This window comes from Rattus norvegicus, chromosome 3, assembly GCF_021556685.1.
Source record: "Rattus norvegicus strain SHRSP/BbbUtx chromosome 3, alternate assembly SHRSP_T2T, whole genome shotgun sequence".
NCBI classification, from domain to species: Eukaryota; Metazoa; Chordata; class Mammalia; order Rodentia; family Muridae; genus Rattus; species Rattus norvegicus.
This window is the reverse complement of record NC_141536.1, coordinates 64,521,217-64,537,660: the sequence shown is the minus strand read 5'-3', so window position 1 is coordinate 64,537,660 and position 16,444 is coordinate 64,521,217. Positions and strand designations below refer to the sequence as shown.

Here is a 16,444-nt window from a genome sequence, read left to right as displayed (position 1 = left end):
TGCCATTGCTCTCAAGAGGCTGTGGTGTCTGCGACGTAGACATTTAAAGTGACTTTGCTCCAGCCTCCCAGCCCGACTTTCTGCAGGCGGAGGTGCGCTCCGGTTTCCTGGGAGGAAATAGCTGCGGGGAGCGAGGGACAGCGTGGGCTCGCAGGGCGGGATCGAGGGGTGTGCATCTCTGTGGTGCGTTGAGATCGCTTCTCCCGTGGGGACCAAGGGTTCGTCTATGGAGCTGGAGCCAGGAGCGGCGTGGGAAAAGTGCGCGACTCCTGTCGGGAGCTGCCTGGGGCTACAGCATCACAGCTAGACAGGGTCTCACACTCGAGTCCTCTGAAAACTCAGCCTTCTCGGAAGGAGGAGCCGGAGGGCAGGGGACCGCGGGGCGGAACTCTTGTCAGCCGAGGTGGGAAGGCGCAGCTGCTAGCCAAGGCTCTGACCTCCTCTGAGCTCCTCCGGTCGCTCGCAGGATCTTCCCGACCCTGCAGGACTTGGCAAACTCCAACCTCCGCTCCCATTAGTTCCCCCACCCCCATCAAATCTCCTCCCTCAGGGTCCCCCATCCATCTCACTCTGCAGAATTTATCGCTGCTTCCAACACCTTTTTGTAACACCCCAGTTAAGTTCCCTTAACTGAATTTGACTTTTGTTTTTATTTCTCCCTGGCTTCCTCTTCTGCCCCCTCATCTGATTGATGTGCGAAGGCTGATGTCTCTGCCAGAGCGAGAGGAATAAATAGATGCTGCCTCGTCTAGAGGCTTAGACTCTCGGGAAGAGCAGCCAGCGGAGCAAGGCACCGAGCTCCGCCAGGCTCCTGGACCGGACCTGGGAGGACTTGGATCCAAGAGTACTGTGGTTGTCCCGGGGAACGGCTGTTCACCCCTCCGGACCGCAGGAGGAGAATCCAGAACGCGCCTCTCCGGTCCATCGCCCGGCTGCGCCCTGCCCCATCCATCCTGCTGGGACCATGGTCTACCGCGGCCCGGGACGGATGCTGCTAGGATGGGCCGGGCTGTTGGTCCTGGCTGCTCTCTGCCTGCTCCAGGTACCCGGAGCCCAGGCAGCAGCCTGCGAGCCTGTCCGCATCCCCCTGTGCAAGTCCCTACCCTGGAACATGACCAAGATGCCCAACCACCTGCACCACAGTACCCAGGCTAACGCCATCCTGGCCATCGAACAATTCGAAGGGCTGCTGGGCACCCACTGCAGCCCGGATCTTCTCTTCTTCCTCTGTGCCATGTACGCACCCATTTGCACCATCGACTTCCAGCACGAGCCCATCAAGCCCTGCAAGTCCGTGTGTGAGCGCGCCCGACAGGGCTGCGAGCCCATCCTCATCAAGTACCGCCACTCGTGGCCGGAAAGCTTGGCCTGCGAAGAGCTGCCGGTGTACGACCGCGGCGTGTGCATCTCTCCGGAGGCCATCGTCACCGCGGACGGAGCCGGTGAGTCCCGGACTTTACCCGACCTCTGAGGAGAAGTTAGTCGTTTGCCTTTATCCTCTCGCTCGCTCTTTGCTCTTCTGAGCACGTAACTTTCCTCCTCTGTTGACTTTTATCATTCTTCCAGGCAAACTTAGTGTCTTCCAACAGGTGATCTGATCCACCCATTTGTTCCCTGCTCTTCACGCCAAACCTCCAAAGAGGCTCTCCTTCCCTTCCCACTCTTTGCATGTGGGAATTAGCTGCAGTACACTTAACAACATCTAACTTTCTGCTCTGTTTTTTGGTGGATTCTTTTACAATCTGGACCATAGGGTTGCTATATCTTTAGTTGTTTTCACGGCTTACAATTGTATGGAGGGAGACATTAGGAAAATAAAAACCCTCATTTTCTTCCAGTCACAAAGTGCTAAGATACTTTCAGTAAACATCTGACACAGAGATCTGTTAGTGACCTGTGTTTGCTCAGAGCCCAATCTCGTCAGTTACCATCACCTTTCAACAAAGCCCCCCCTTCCACAAAATAGGTGGTAATTCCAGTCCAGTCAGAAACAGCTATGAAATATTATTTCTATGCCCTGCTAATTAACTTCTGCTGCTCACGTCAGTCAAATAGACAGGGAACTGAAATAGCAGGCCCTTTTCACATGCCCACGTGCCTTCCCGTAATTCTGTATACGGCATATGGGTGAGCGGAGTTATATTTGGCCATGTCATCCTCATAGCCTTATATAAACTTTGCTTTTAATCTCAATCCCACCTATGCTCTCTGTGCATACACGACCCACACATTCCCACTTTTCCCACTGTAAACCTGTATTATAGCTCTATGTTTAATGGGTTTAATCACAATTCATTTTCTCACAGATGTTTGGTCTAATTGTGACATTCATAACTTCCAGAATCCCCCTTCTCCCTACATACACACAACTCAGTCCAGTTCAGTGTGGCATATTTTCAGTACACTCAACATTTCCCGACTAGGTAACCCAAGATTCAGATTGTATCCTTCATGCTCTTAAAGAGAAAGCTTGAACAAACAAAGTAGTGACCCTCCCTCAGTACCTCCCAGGATCAACTGTTCTTAGTGTGTTTCACTTGGTTCTCCCGTCTCTGTTCCTTTCCTTCGGTTTCTCAGCTTGCTCAAGCCAGGCTCGTGTCCTCAGTCCACAGTTAACGAATCAACAGGGCTGACTCATTAACTGAAAAATGACATTCATTAACTAAGAGAGGGTCAAGGGAAAGGCAGGGATAGTTGAAAACCAAGACACACAGACAGATCTCACATCTTTCTCAAGGTCAATAAACTTAGAGTATTACCACGAATATAGGTACTGTCTTCTTAATATCAACAACGAATCAAAAGCTCGTTTATAAGGCAACCTGGAAGAAATGCATTCTGTTTACTGTCTGAGCCCTTGTACTGACTGACTGACATCCCAGTCCCTGCAGACACTGCTGTTTGTTACAGCTCAATGCTGTTGCTGTCCTGGCTTGACAGACACTGTTAAAGTCATCTCTGGCCAAGCATTAGGGGCAATGCACTCCACACTGAAATGCATGCTTCCCTTAGAAGACAAACTCCTAAGCCCAAGCCTAGAGGAGGACCTGGAAGGGGTGAGTTTTGGCAAGGCTAAGAGCTCTTGAAGGCCATAGTGAATTTGGATGGAAAGCAGCTCATTATGAGCCCCTGAGTTACCTGTCCCCTCGGGCCAAAAATGACACAATTGGTCTCCCTGAAGCACTCAAATAGACATGCGTAGAGACAAGTCTCCACTCCCAGGGATATGATTGTTGAGAGTCTCTGCAGTTCTGGAGGATTTGTTTTTCTGACAGCAGCGCTGGAAGCAAAGGGCCTTGGGCAGGAGGTAGTCAGCGTGCTGCCACCTCTTGGTTACCACAGGAAACAGAAACCATGAGCTAAGGATGAGGCTGGTTTAAGAGGTCCCCTGGCTTCCAGTCTGTTGAAAATTACACATTTCCTCTGTTCGGTGAAACTGCCAGACACTGGAATTACTTAATATGGTGACATGGGGCTGGAGAGATGGTTCAGTGGTTAAGAGCATCGACTGCTCTTCTTGGTTTGATTCCTAGTACACACAGGGGAGATTAATAACATCTATGACTCTCTTTCTGGGAGATTTAATGCCCTCTTCTGGCCGCCATGAGTACTGCACACATGTGGTACACAGATACACCCAAAGCAGAACCAGATGCTGTATATCCACTCAAACTCCATGGGCACTGCATACATGTGGTGCACAGACATATAAGCAGGCCAAACACCCATGTTCATACAGGTATCACCATTTTAATTAATTTATCCTTTGGTTTATTTGGATATGATAGTTTACAAAACAGAGTTTGTCTGTTTCCCCTTCAGGTATAAGCAGAATTCCTGTGTCTTAGGACAAGATCCTATCTAACCAGATATGAAAGTGAGATCTCTCTTTAAAGAGTGGTACAACCATTGGGTCCCCAATGGAGGACTTAGAGAATGGACTGAAGGAGCTGAAGGGATTTGCAACCCTATAGGAAGAACAACAATATCAACCAACCAGACCCCCCAGAGCTCCCAGGACTAAACCACCAACCAAGGAGTACACGTGGAGGGACCCATGGCTCCAGCTGCATGTGTAGTAGAGGATGGGTCTTGTTGGGCACCAACGAGAGGAGAGACCCTTGGTCCTGCCAAGGCTGGAACCCCAGTGTAGGGGAATGTCAGGATGGGGAGGTGGGAAGGAGTGGGTGGGTGGGTGGGAAAACACCTTCATAGAAGCAGGGGGAGGGAGGATGGGATAGGGGATTTTCGGAGGGGAAACCAGGAAAGGGGATAACATTTGAAATGTAAATAAAGAAAATGTTCAATAAAAGGAAAGAAAAGAAAAAAGAGAATAAAATATTACCATTATTAAAAGAAAATAAACAGGCATACAACATTCAGAGTGAAAAATTGACATCAAACATGTAAGTCAAACACTTCAGTTATTTATATATTTTTTTTTAAAAAAGAGTGATACAGGAGAAGCCGTGGCAGGACAATGTGGCGGGTGACGTTAAGATTCCATGCTGTACCTTTACAGGTTGTGACGAATGTTCTTAAGGGATGGATGGTACTGGGCTTTGTATGTTTAGGTGGACAGTTATATCTTACCAATTGGGTCAAAGGAAAAAATAAAGAGTGGTACAACCATTCACATTCCTGTAACAAGAGGATTTTAGTTCATTCACACCATTCATGGTTATCTGTTTGCACCTGAGATACTGTGACTCAGCAAATAAGCTTAGCGCATTTAACAGAGCCAAGTCTCAGTGAAACACACTGACACTCCAAACCATTTTTTACTTCCAAAACACTAAAAATGGACATATTCTTGAGAATATGTGGCACGTAGACGATCACTAGTAATTTCATATTGTTTATTTGTGTCTTTTGTGTTTACTGTACAGTGTGGCTTTGAGCACTGCTGTTTGGGAAGAGTTCAGTTTGGCCACTTTGCCAGTTCGTGGAGACTCTTGGGCAGGTCTGTGGTATGAACCAGGTGCTGAGTCTCTACACAAGCCCACGCCGACTCTCGCTACAGAGGAATGGCATAGCCTCTTCAACCCTTACCTGTTAGTAAAGGCACAAGTGTTTGCGTCTTAGGGACACGGTGAAGACGAGACGCTATGTGAGCCGACTGGCTGAGTCGGACCTGAACAAATCCCTGATATAGTTTTTCCTATTTTTATTGCCGCTTTCTCAACTTGACCAACGTTTCCTTTTCGTTTGTGTTTTTGAACTTGCTAAACGCAGCAGACACAGCCTCTTACTCTTACTGCATTATCCCTGGAGAGCAAGATTTACACGTGGATCTAACTGGGGAAGCAAGTTTTACTTTTCAGGAACACAGAAAATTAGTATTCCATTTCATATAAATCAAGCTAGAACTCAGGTTAAGGAGCTTACTCCTATGGGACTAATAGAAAGAAAAGAGTGAGTTCGATGTCTGTTAACTAGAAATAGTTTGTTAGGGGAAGAGACCCGCAAGCCTCTGCCCCTCCCCAAGGACTTAGAAGCAGCCAATGGTGGGTGGGCAAAGGTAGGGGTGGAGGGTGGAGGCGGATCTGGAGGTTCCACTCCTTCTTTGTTATCACAGGTTGTGGTTTCAGGCAGGGGAGACACATTTTCTCCAGTAGTGGGGATGCCCCACAGTGCTATAAGTAATCCTAATTAACGTCACTGGTTCATCAAAAAGAAAAAAGAATCAGTATTTTTAAAAAATTTAAAGATATATCGAATGTGTGAGAGAAATGGTAGGGTGTTTCACAGCGGTTTCTAGGACTCCTACAGCTTGCTAGGCCAAGGGCTCCATAATCACCCTGCTATTGCTGGCTTCCCGTTAGGACTAATATCCCCGCCCCCACCAAGTTCTTGTGCAACATATTCTTCGGGCTCTGGTCTGGCAGAGTCCTGCTACCTTTCACATGCAGAAATGGCTGCTTAATCAACTCTCCCTCTCCAAGGACCAGGCTGCCTTTGCTCTAGTGTTAGCCCTGGTTTACAAATATTTGAGGGGTCAAACACCGAGAAGGAAGGATCCGAATGAGAACGTCACATGGAAAGAAGTGAAAATTTGAAGTTAAGACCGAAGAGAAAAACACAGTTCTAAGGATCTTTCATCGTGTCCATACCAAAAAGCAGTCTGCCTGGCTTGGAGAGAGAATCTGTATTATTAATTTTATTTAGAGATAACCCAGCTGTCAGTGCTAGTGAAATCTTAGACTGCCCCTAAACTATTTTTTTAAAGAATTATTTATTTTACGTTTATGAGTAGTGCACCATAGCTGTCTTCAGACACAGCTGCAGAGGGCACCAGATCCCATTACAGATAGTTGTGAGCCACCATGTGGTTGCTGGGAATCGAACTCAGGACCTCTGGAAGAGCAGGCAGTGCTCTTAACCACTAAGCCATCTCTCCAGCCCTAAACTATTATTTGAGTCAGTCACTTTTTGTCTTCTTTTTACCGAACTTTGAAATAATTATTTGAAGAGCAACTTTGACCATGCTCTTTCTGGTCTTTGTCTTTCTGCTGGGTGTTTAAAAGGGCACAAGAGCCTCTGTGTAGACAAGTATTGAATGATGGGGCACTAGCTTCGGCATACAAACTTAAGGACCATCACAGTTTTGGAGCTGCAAGCCCTTAGTCGGTTTTGCCCTTCATTTTGTATGACATTGACATTGGCCAGCATTGGTGTACACCAAGGGGAATGAATGATTGGTACTTGGTAAAAGACGTGCTCAACAGCGACCACACCAGGGAGAGAGGACCTGCAGTCTTAGGACTTTAGTGTTGACAGAATAAAAGCTCAGCACATACCATGCTCTAGGTGTTGCCGCAAAGATGTACACATGCATTCTCATCACAGCTACAAGCTAAGTGTTTTTACTCTCAGCTACAAGAGAGAATGGACAAGCACACAGAGAAGTGACTTGTCAAGTTGACTCAGTGCGTGAGAAGACAAGGGTTCAGACCAGAGTCTGTTCTACACTACCCATCTTCCTTTGCTAAGGAAAGGGATGTTGATCTTTTTGGAGAATCTGTGTCTTTTGTTCGTGAGGTTAAAGTTAAAGGAGTGAAGTATTTGCCTTGTGTTGGCACTTAGCTTAAAAGAATAAAAGGACATCCAGGACAATGGGTCCCAAGTGATAAGGAATGGCTGTTTGGTTGCACTGCTGAGATAGGAGAGAATGTCCATTCCAGATTCATCTAACGAAGGTCCCTCAGCCTCAGTGCGTCCCAGAGCTTCCTATTCTTCGCCTTGTGCTTTTAGCTGTTGCAAGGCTTCAGTCTCACAGTTATCTAGGTTTAGGAGCTGCCTTGATTCTGTCTCTTTTCTCATCCCTGGTGCTCAAGTGCTACTACTCTATTCAGAATCAGATTTCCGTCCTTCTCTGTCTGTCATTCTCTTCTGGTTCACTGCACCCCATGAGGATTACAACAGTGCAGCCATGGCCAGCTCCTTGTCTGCAGTATTCCTCTTTCCTCTTCTGGCCCCACGGTTGTTTAGAAACAGTTGTGTATCTATTGCCAACTTCAGACCCAGTCTCCTCTCCCTCTCTCTGTAAACTCACTCTTTGCTTGTCCCATCTCAATTCCAGCCATGCTGGGGGACATGCGGGCCCCTTTGCAGCGACGTTCTCACACAGGCTCTCCCTGAAGTCTGCTCTGTCACTACAAACTCTCTCGATATGGAGTCTAGCAATCACACAGTGCCTACCATTTGGATCCAGGACAGTTTTGATGGCAGAATTTCAGACTTTGACTGTGTAAAAAAATGATTGGAAACATTTGCATTTCTCTCATGCAATTTTAACAATTGAATCCTTAGTGTTAAAAAAGGTATAGAAACATCCGTGGCGATAAGAGGTTGAAATAAGGAAAACCTTCTCCTTGGCTACCCTGTTTCAAAGGAGTTCTTTTTTCCCCCAAGAAGCTTTATTTTTTTCATTTCATATAAACCTTAAATGCCTCATGTTTTAAATGTGGACTAATATAATTTATTAGTCTTGAGGGAGATTATTTAATACAAACCGTGTGCATTTTTTTCTCATCATTCTTCATGAATGGAAACATTGCATTTTGCTTTAAAACTTGGACACTTTTATTATGAATAAGACTGAATAAGATAAACGTCATCAAGTTAATGGTTCATGTTTTGGTTGAATCACGTGCTGGTAAACTAGTATTTGTTATCTTTCATCTATCTGGAGACCTCGATTTTTTTTATGCTGCTTTTTCGCATGTTAGCTGACGGCCACATATGTAGCTCACAGGTAGAGCCTTGTTTAGCATGTAGGAATCCCTGGGTTCAATCCAGGACACCTCAAACCCTTCCTCATTTATGTTTTATTGGAAGAATGAGGACAGAGAAAGAATGCTGGTTTTGTTAGGTTAAGTAGAGGCATTGGGCTCACTTAGCATTAAGTGTTAATACTTTCATATAAGACCCTTATTTGAAAGTGTGAGTTGAGTATCAGCGAGAATCCGTGGTTAGTAACCATGTCTCTCAGCAGGGGTACGCAGCGCAATTCATTAGAGGCTGCTCTCCTAATTAGAACACAGAAGGCCATTATCATTACCACTTTCTGAGATTACAGCATCGTGAGAGGAACCAATGGTGAATCCCAATTATTGCCACATCTATTAATTGTACTGGCTTGAGAGATCTACAGGCGCTAGGCTTCCTTTGTGCTGAAGTATTTAGTCCTCATTTAACAAAGGGCCTGGAGTTCTTTCTGGATTTCCCATAGACACTGTGCCAGGAGAGTATGACACAAACCATCCATTGACAAGGTATGCTTGGTTCTATCTGTCACAAAGCACACACATTGGGTCGGCGCCTAATGTTTATATGGGTTACAACATTCACTTACAGCATTTATGAAATTCAAGAACACATTATTAAGTGCTAAAGTTTTGCTCACGGGTGAGGACGACTCATGACCAGTAGCTGTCAATCACGGCTGAGAAAGGACCTCCTCCTTATTCAACCCCCAATAGAAGGACTGCCTCACAGCCCTAATAAGGGACCATTTCCTGGAGACAACAGATTCTTGACCAAGTCAGGCTGTTACAGAATTACACCTTATAGGTGACATCCTGAAGTGATCACTGTTCTCATTCTTTCTTTTTTTCTGCCGCTTTCCAGATTTTCCTATGGATTCGAGCACTGGACACTGCAGAGGGACAAGCAGTGGTGAGTACATTGTCTGTTCCTGGCTTTAGTTTGTGGTGCAGTCAATTTTTGATACGGTCTTAATACTCAAGTTTTATTTGCAGATACTTGTGTCCTGCTTTAAAAATAAACATAAAAATGAATTCAGTATCTATGCTGACTTAATTTTTTGTGTTAGCATATTAAAGTCGACCTCTTGGTTTATAGTTTGGTTTACAAAAATGCTGATGAACATATAGATTGACATAAACATGTTTTTTCAGGATACAGAATAATTCTGCCGTCTCTTCCATACTTCTTCATGTATAATCTTTTACAATTACAAGTTTCGCCTGCTTTTAAGCACTAGCCGTTCTCTGGCACTATCATGTCCTTTGGGGATTGTCACCTAGATAGAATCCAGGGATGTAGCCTCAGTGGTAAGGTATATAATCTTTTGATCTGCCAATCTGTTTCCATACAACCTGCAACCTGGGAGTTTCCAGCTACTCCTGTTTCTTGCAACCCAAACCTTAAGTCATCCTAAAGCAATGCTAATAGGAATGGCTATGTCAAGTGAGCCTAAAACTCTGATGAAGGAGACCTCTCCTCTCTGATTAGGGAGCCAGTGGTGCTAAGAGACCAGGGAGATCCTGTTGTTTGGTTCATAACCACCTTCTTCTTGGCACCAGATGCAGTCGTCATCTCTAGAAATGAACTGCAGAGAGGGAGAAATAATGTCCTAGCTTTCTAACAAGGATCAAAGTGGGGTGCTCCAAGGAACTGAATAGTACCCCTGGCTATGTGTTAATTTGATTAAATAGTGTTCCACAGACTGAAGAATTAACTATCGGTTATACATCACCTTGCATGCCTGGATTGGATCTAAACACTGTTGAGAGTACAGAAAAGCCTACAGTTGTGTGTTGGTAGTACAAAACTGAAAAGTCACATATGTGGTTTTGTTTTGCCCTGAGACAAGGTCTCCTTTCCTAGTCCTGCTGTTGTTTATGTTTGAGCATTCCTGAGTAACTGCTTCACGCCTTCTGCTCAGGCTTTGTTCAGTGAGAGAGAAAGAACGAGCCTAATTATCCCATCTACTACACAGTAAACCTTTTAATAAAGTGCAAAAAAGAACAAAACCCATAAACGGGTGCATTTGTTTTTTTTTTAGCATTGCCTCATAAAGACCACACAGCAGGATTTTTGATGTTAGAGAGTTCTAGAAGCCTCTGCATCACTGCCACTTTTACATTTCTTCACCACATAGCTTCTAGGCAGGGCTCTGCCAATCACAGATTAGTTTGGCCTGGTCTTGAAGTTTGCATGGATGAATCTTCACCTCCTCCCCACCCCCCGTATGCATGGTGGCTTCTTTGCTCTTCTTGATAGACGTGACAGCTTTAGTTCTCATTGATAACGCTGTCCATCATTGCTCAATTCTTCCCGCTCTCACTGGATATTAGGATTGTTTCCTATTCCAGTTACTGTGTCTAAATGCTGCCCAGTTTCTACATAGTTGGTTTTTTTCCTGGTAATTTTCACTGATTTTTGTCACTATGCCTGCCAGGTACTCATAAGAGAAAGGGAAACATATTTATCAATGCATGACTAAGTTAGGAATAAAGATTTTTACTGAACTGACCACATCCATTGAGTATTATAATTAAGTTGGAAAGTGTCTGACCTTAGGTGCTGTCCATCAAAGGCAGCCCATTTACCTTATGTAAAAGTAACTGATTTTAAATTGTTTAGAATTTTTGAGGATTAAAGCTTTATTTAGTATCTAAATGCAAATTATATATAACGCAGTGTGGAGCCAGCAGTCATTGTTCTGATTAGCATTGTATGCTCATTTCAATGGCCATGGCTGACACAAAGGTGCCACCACAACCAACCACATCATGATTTCCCAATGTCTCATATCATCTCACAACCCCTCGCCCTGATCCCAAGACGGGAAAAGATACTGAAGAGTCGCCCACCCAAACCCACACCGGACTCCATGACAAAGCTGGTTCTCATCTTGCTAAAGCAGCTGGGTTGCAGATGCCCCAGAAGGACCCGTGGCCACCCACATCTTGCTTTCCAGAGGGTGCTCATCCCCATGCTTATTTAGAAGACCTTGAATTCTGGTGATACAGTGAGGAACATTTTCTGTCACACAAAAGTAGCCAGACATTCTTGGTGTCTGTGCTACTCTGAGAACCACTCATTCTGTTGTACTTGTGGGAAACAAACTAAAAAGCCCACTTGTTGAGTAATGCAATTGGTCAGTCAGAATTTCTTGTCAGGTGTGTGTGTGTGTGTGTGTGTGTGTGTGTGTGTGTGTGTGTTGTCAATTTATCTGAAAGTTATGGTTAGAGTTTCAGTGTGTCAATGAGCAAAGACATCAATAACACAAACAATATACAAAGATGGGTCCATTTGGAGCAGGGTATGGTGATGCACACCTTTAATTTCAGCTGTCTAGAGGCAGAAACAGTGCTCCTGAGGCAGAGCCAAATGAAATCTCTGAGTTCCAGGCCAGCCTGTCTGCAGAGTGGGTTCTAGGAGAGTCAGGACTACACAGAGAAACCCTGTCTCAAAAACAAAAACAAGGGGTTGGGGATTTAACTCAGCGGTAGAGCACTTGCCTAGCAAGCACAAGACCCCAGCTCCGAAAAAAAGAAAAAAGAAAAAGAAAAAAAAAAACAAAAAACAAAAACCAAACACTCCCAAACAACAACAACAACAACAACAACAACACAAAACTAGCTCCACTTGGGAAACCTCAGAGCGAGTGGAGTGTTCTTGGAATCAGAGTTTTCTGTTCCTTTTCCCAAAAATGTTTTCCTGTTGGCTGGTATAATGGGGACAAGGAAGATAAGAAAATAAGAGAGTTCATGCTGATGGGGGAGGGGGGGCGCACACATTGACACAGTCACATGTTTCAAAAGTAGATGCAGTTTGCTCACACTCAGAATTTTATCCTTTGGAGAAAGGTCGCAGCTGAAAAGGCTCACAATAAAGCAGGAAATGAGGAAGGCCCAAAACCATTATAACCGCCATCCTGACCCCCTTCCAAAATGTCAAGCTGTTTCTGTCTGGAATTTGGGGAAGACATTCTTTCCCTCCAATTAGTTTATTTGTTGCCGTAACACTTAACTTTTCCCCCCTCTTCTGTTTCGGAGATAATGACTCTGAACAGTTTCCAATTTGTGAGTGTGTTTTACTGTGGTAAGTCCGCTATCATAAAAGAAAGAGATGTTCTGTATTTCACAGCATGGGATGTGAGTCCCATCCATCAGGATAGAAAATTAAGAGGGATGTTTAAGGGGCTGGGGATTTAGCTCAGTGGTGGAGCGCTTACCTAGGAAGCGCAAGGCCCTGGGTTCGGTCCCCAGCTCCGAAAAAAAAGAACAAAAAAAAAAAAAAAAAAAAGAGGGATGTTTAATTCCTTCAAGGAAAGGGTATGGCCTTTGTTCATTTGTTTTTTTAGTTTAATTTTGTTTTTTGAGGTAGGGTCTGTGTGACCCAGGCTGGCCTCGAACTCCCTATGCTTCCGAAGATGAGCATGAGCTTCTGCTCCTGCTGCCTTCGCCTCCCGAGCTCCGGGATGGCAGCTGGCACCTCCACACTTGGGTTTAAGCATTGCTGGAGAGGAAGCCAGGGCTCTGTGTGTGCTCACAAGCACTTTAACAACTACGCTACAGTTCCAGGCCAGTGTGCTGGTCTTTGGAAATAAACCAAAAATAATCCTCTTTTTCCATGTATGATGACAACCAATTTATGAGCATTTACACTAAAAAAACACACATTCCCCCCTACCCCCAGGGAGGCAATAGCTGACAAATTCTGATGTACTGTGTGGACACGACCAAACTTCACTGGTCTTTTTTTTTCCCCAATATGAATATCAGCTTGCACTGGCCTCTGTTCTCCTTTCTACAAACACTTGCTGACTTCAGAGGCTGAACTAACCAGTCACAACTAGGGGAAATTAGCAAGGCTAAATAGTACTTTTTGTGGCTGTACCGTAGTTTATAATCTCAGGCCTTTCCCCCAACCTCCCTGTCACACATGGGAGCTGTCACTTGGAACCAGCTCTTTCTCTCACATTCTCTTCCTTGAACTGTTAGCAAAACTGTCTTAGTGATTCTGGCCCCCAGGCACAGGCACTTCCGAAGGATCTCATGCTTGGGCCCTCTTCTCTCTCTCTCTTCATGACAGTTTCTTCCTGGTGGAATTCATCTGTCTACAGAGGTTCTTAGTCACATCTCTGACTGTGGTTCTGTTCACTATCCCAGGAAGAATGGCATATTTCCGTTTCCTACCCACCTATCATATTTGTGTTTCAAACATAATTGATTCGACAACAACGACCTTTTAATAAAAAACTTCCACCTTGAAGGATGTGGCTTCATCTCCTTCCTAGGCTCCCTGCAGGAGAGTGTCACTGTTGGATTAGTCTATCCATCCCTCCATTCTTCAAAAATGTAATGGAAACTCGTTTCTCCCAGACCCACTGCATATCAGGGGCGTGAGATAAAGTGGCCAGCGGACGGCCATTTCCCTGTTCTTCTCCCTCGAGGCTGGACTTGGCACTGAGCAGACATGACCCTGTCACAGCAGTGGGGCCCATTGTGCCTTTTCGCTCTTTAACTTTAAGGACATTATAAAACAGTTGCATCGACTCATGTTTTAGAGAATCTGAATGATTCTTAGAGCCAAAAAAGCCTTGTGAAGAGCCATTTATTTAAATATTTCCCAAACTCTAGTCTTGAAGAAATAAATGGAATTTCCTCTTACTAGTGACGCAATGTTAGTCCTTGCAGTCTTAAGCAATTTCCTTTTAAGAGCACAAATCATTATGAACTGAGTCCTTTATTACAAATTCCAGGTTTGTTTTTATAGCTGAGTTTGACCCCGTGCTACTTTTGTTTTTCCAAACTTTTTTGTTACCTAAGTTCAGCAGTCAACTTCGTCATGTTTTCCCTCAGTCAAAATAAAACTTTATGTGTGTGTATGTGTGAGTATGTGTGAGTGTGTGTGTGTGTGTGTGAGTGTGTGTGTGTATGACGTTGACTTCATATATATATCCATTTGACTGATGCATATATTTAGGAAATTGATATCATTTTAAATATCCAGTGTCCAATGAGTTGTAGCTAAGGTACTTTATTTTGCGGAAAAATGAAGGGGTTGCCTTTGAATTTTAGGTTAATGGTATTTTCAAAGGTTTAGTTTACTTAGAGTAAAATGAACCGATATCTAGTGTGTGCTGCCTTGAGTTTTGACAATGTCTACACCCATGCAGTCCTCACTGAGCCTGGGACAAAGAACACTATTGTCGTCTTTAGAGACTTCCCATTCTAGACTAGTAGGGTTCTAAGTTTCATTACTATAGGTTAGAGCCATTACATCTTCGGCTCCCTGCACACGGATCAACAGTGCAGCTGTGTCAGATGCCCTTGGCAGCTTTTGCTTACTGTAGTGTTTGTGACATTTGTCAACTCAGTTTCATGCTTTCAGTGTACAGTGCACCTACAAACGGTATGACACCAGCAAAATTAGAAGCTTCTAGCCATTCCACTATTGTGCCCAGCTTAATGGACTTATCGGTTTCTGATTCTTCAGGAACTGTCATTACAACACCCCTCACACTCCCTCCCCCACTTCCTGTTTTACTGAGACCAGACAACTAGGATTCTGATGGCTGCTCTTTAATGTCCTAGGAGCAATAAGACTCCAGAGATTTTTTTTTTTCCCAATCAAGCATCCTTTTGATGAGTAGTAATGTCAGCGTGAGGGAGTATGGTTGCCTGTGAGGGTAGGCTCTCTGCATGTCTTCCTGTCTCCTTGTTTCTAGAAGGTAGTGGGATGAACCTTCTGAAGTGCAAATTATTTCTAGGCCATTCTCTTTAGGAAAGCTGCCCAAACAAATCTGACATCTGCCCCGTCCTTGTGTTCTGTTTGGATGGTTTGTGACTGAGCTGAAGAGCCAACATCTTAACTTCTACCCACGTCCTTAGGGTCCTGTCCCACCGCCACCATTCTCTCTCACAGGCAGGCTAGATTCTGCCACGTAGCCATGGTTCTGACTTGGTAAACTTAATCTCAAGTGTCCCACTCTTTAGCAACTTCCGCTCTTCCTTCTAGACGATGCGTTCTGAAACTGTAGCTGTTGGTTTTTCTTCACCCTTTGTTACTGGCTGCCCATCAATTGCACGTTTTGTCTGTCCAGCCTCTGACTTCTTCATTTAAGTGAGAGTTTGCTGTTTATGAGAGTATTTTCTTGAAAATATCTTCAATTCCTTCTCTCTCTCTCTCTCTCTCTCTCTCTTTTTGGTGGCAAATTCTTAACACGATTCAAATTTGTGACCCACTTCAGGAAAGAAACTTTATTGAAGAAGCAATTTGTGAGCCCGTTTTATCCTCTACACAGCCTGTCCTTCATTTAAAACATCAGTTCTGTGCCTTTTCCTTGTACCCCACAGCTGTGTCCCTTCTCCTCATGCCCCACAGCTGACAACATCATTCCATCCTTCAAGGAGGGAGTAAAAGCTGTTGAACGGATGGCTCTTCCCCCCCACTCCACCCCCACACACATCCATCATCCAGCGACTGTCAATACCTTCTGTCCTTACCTCTTGTGTGGTGGACAAGTGTCTGGCTTTCAAAGCCCTGTTCTCCATCTTTTTTCCCAGGACCCTGTCATCTCCTTGCCAATTAAATTCAATGGACCTTTTTATTTCTTAACTCACTTCAGCTTTGAGGGTCATTTGACATAAAGATCACCCTCTTTCCCCCTTAGGATTTCCTGTTTTTCCAGCCTTTGTGACTCCATCCCCTCCTGTGTTTCCTCCATCTCTTGATGATGCTTCTCCTCCGTCTCCTATTTCTTTCTCTCTTTTTTCCCTCTTTCTCTCTGTCTCTGTCTCTTCTTTTCCTTCCCCTTCGTTCTTTCTTTCTTCCCTCCCTCCCTCCCTCCAAATTAGCAAGAAGTATTTCGTGACTGGTTGACCGTAACTCACCTTTCTAGATTCATATTTGAAGGCCACTTCTGCAGAGGACTGTAAGAGCCAAAGCCGCTTAGGCCGTATGATGCGATTCTTTTTCATGACATGTGCACAGAGTTGCAGATTGTCTTATGTGTTGTTATTTTGTACCTTCCTCCCTGGCCATGTTGCCCATCAGGTGTCCTATAGTCCAGGGACAGAGCCTAGAATGTGGCGTGCCAAGTAAATATTAGCACCGCAAATTAATGAACACATCGTTGGCTGAAAGGCTTCTAGGTTCCGTTTCTTTTTTCCACTTCATATCT

At 44.7% G+C, this 16,444-nt stretch overlaps 1 protein-coding gene across 1 annotated transcript in view; it reads left to right on the top strand.

Annotated features, from left to right (window-relative positions):
• Positions 1-567: 567 nt before the first annotated feature.
• Frzb (frizzled-related protein) overlaps positions 568-16,444 on the top strand; it is a 32,266-nt gene continuing 16,389 nt past the window's right edge. Inside the window, 2 exon segments of the mRNA NM_001100527.2 lie at positions 568-1,442; positions 9,133-9,180. Coding sequence (NP_001093997.1) covers positions 965-1,442; positions 9,133-9,180 — 526 coding nt within the window. The 5' untranslated portion in view covers positions 568-964.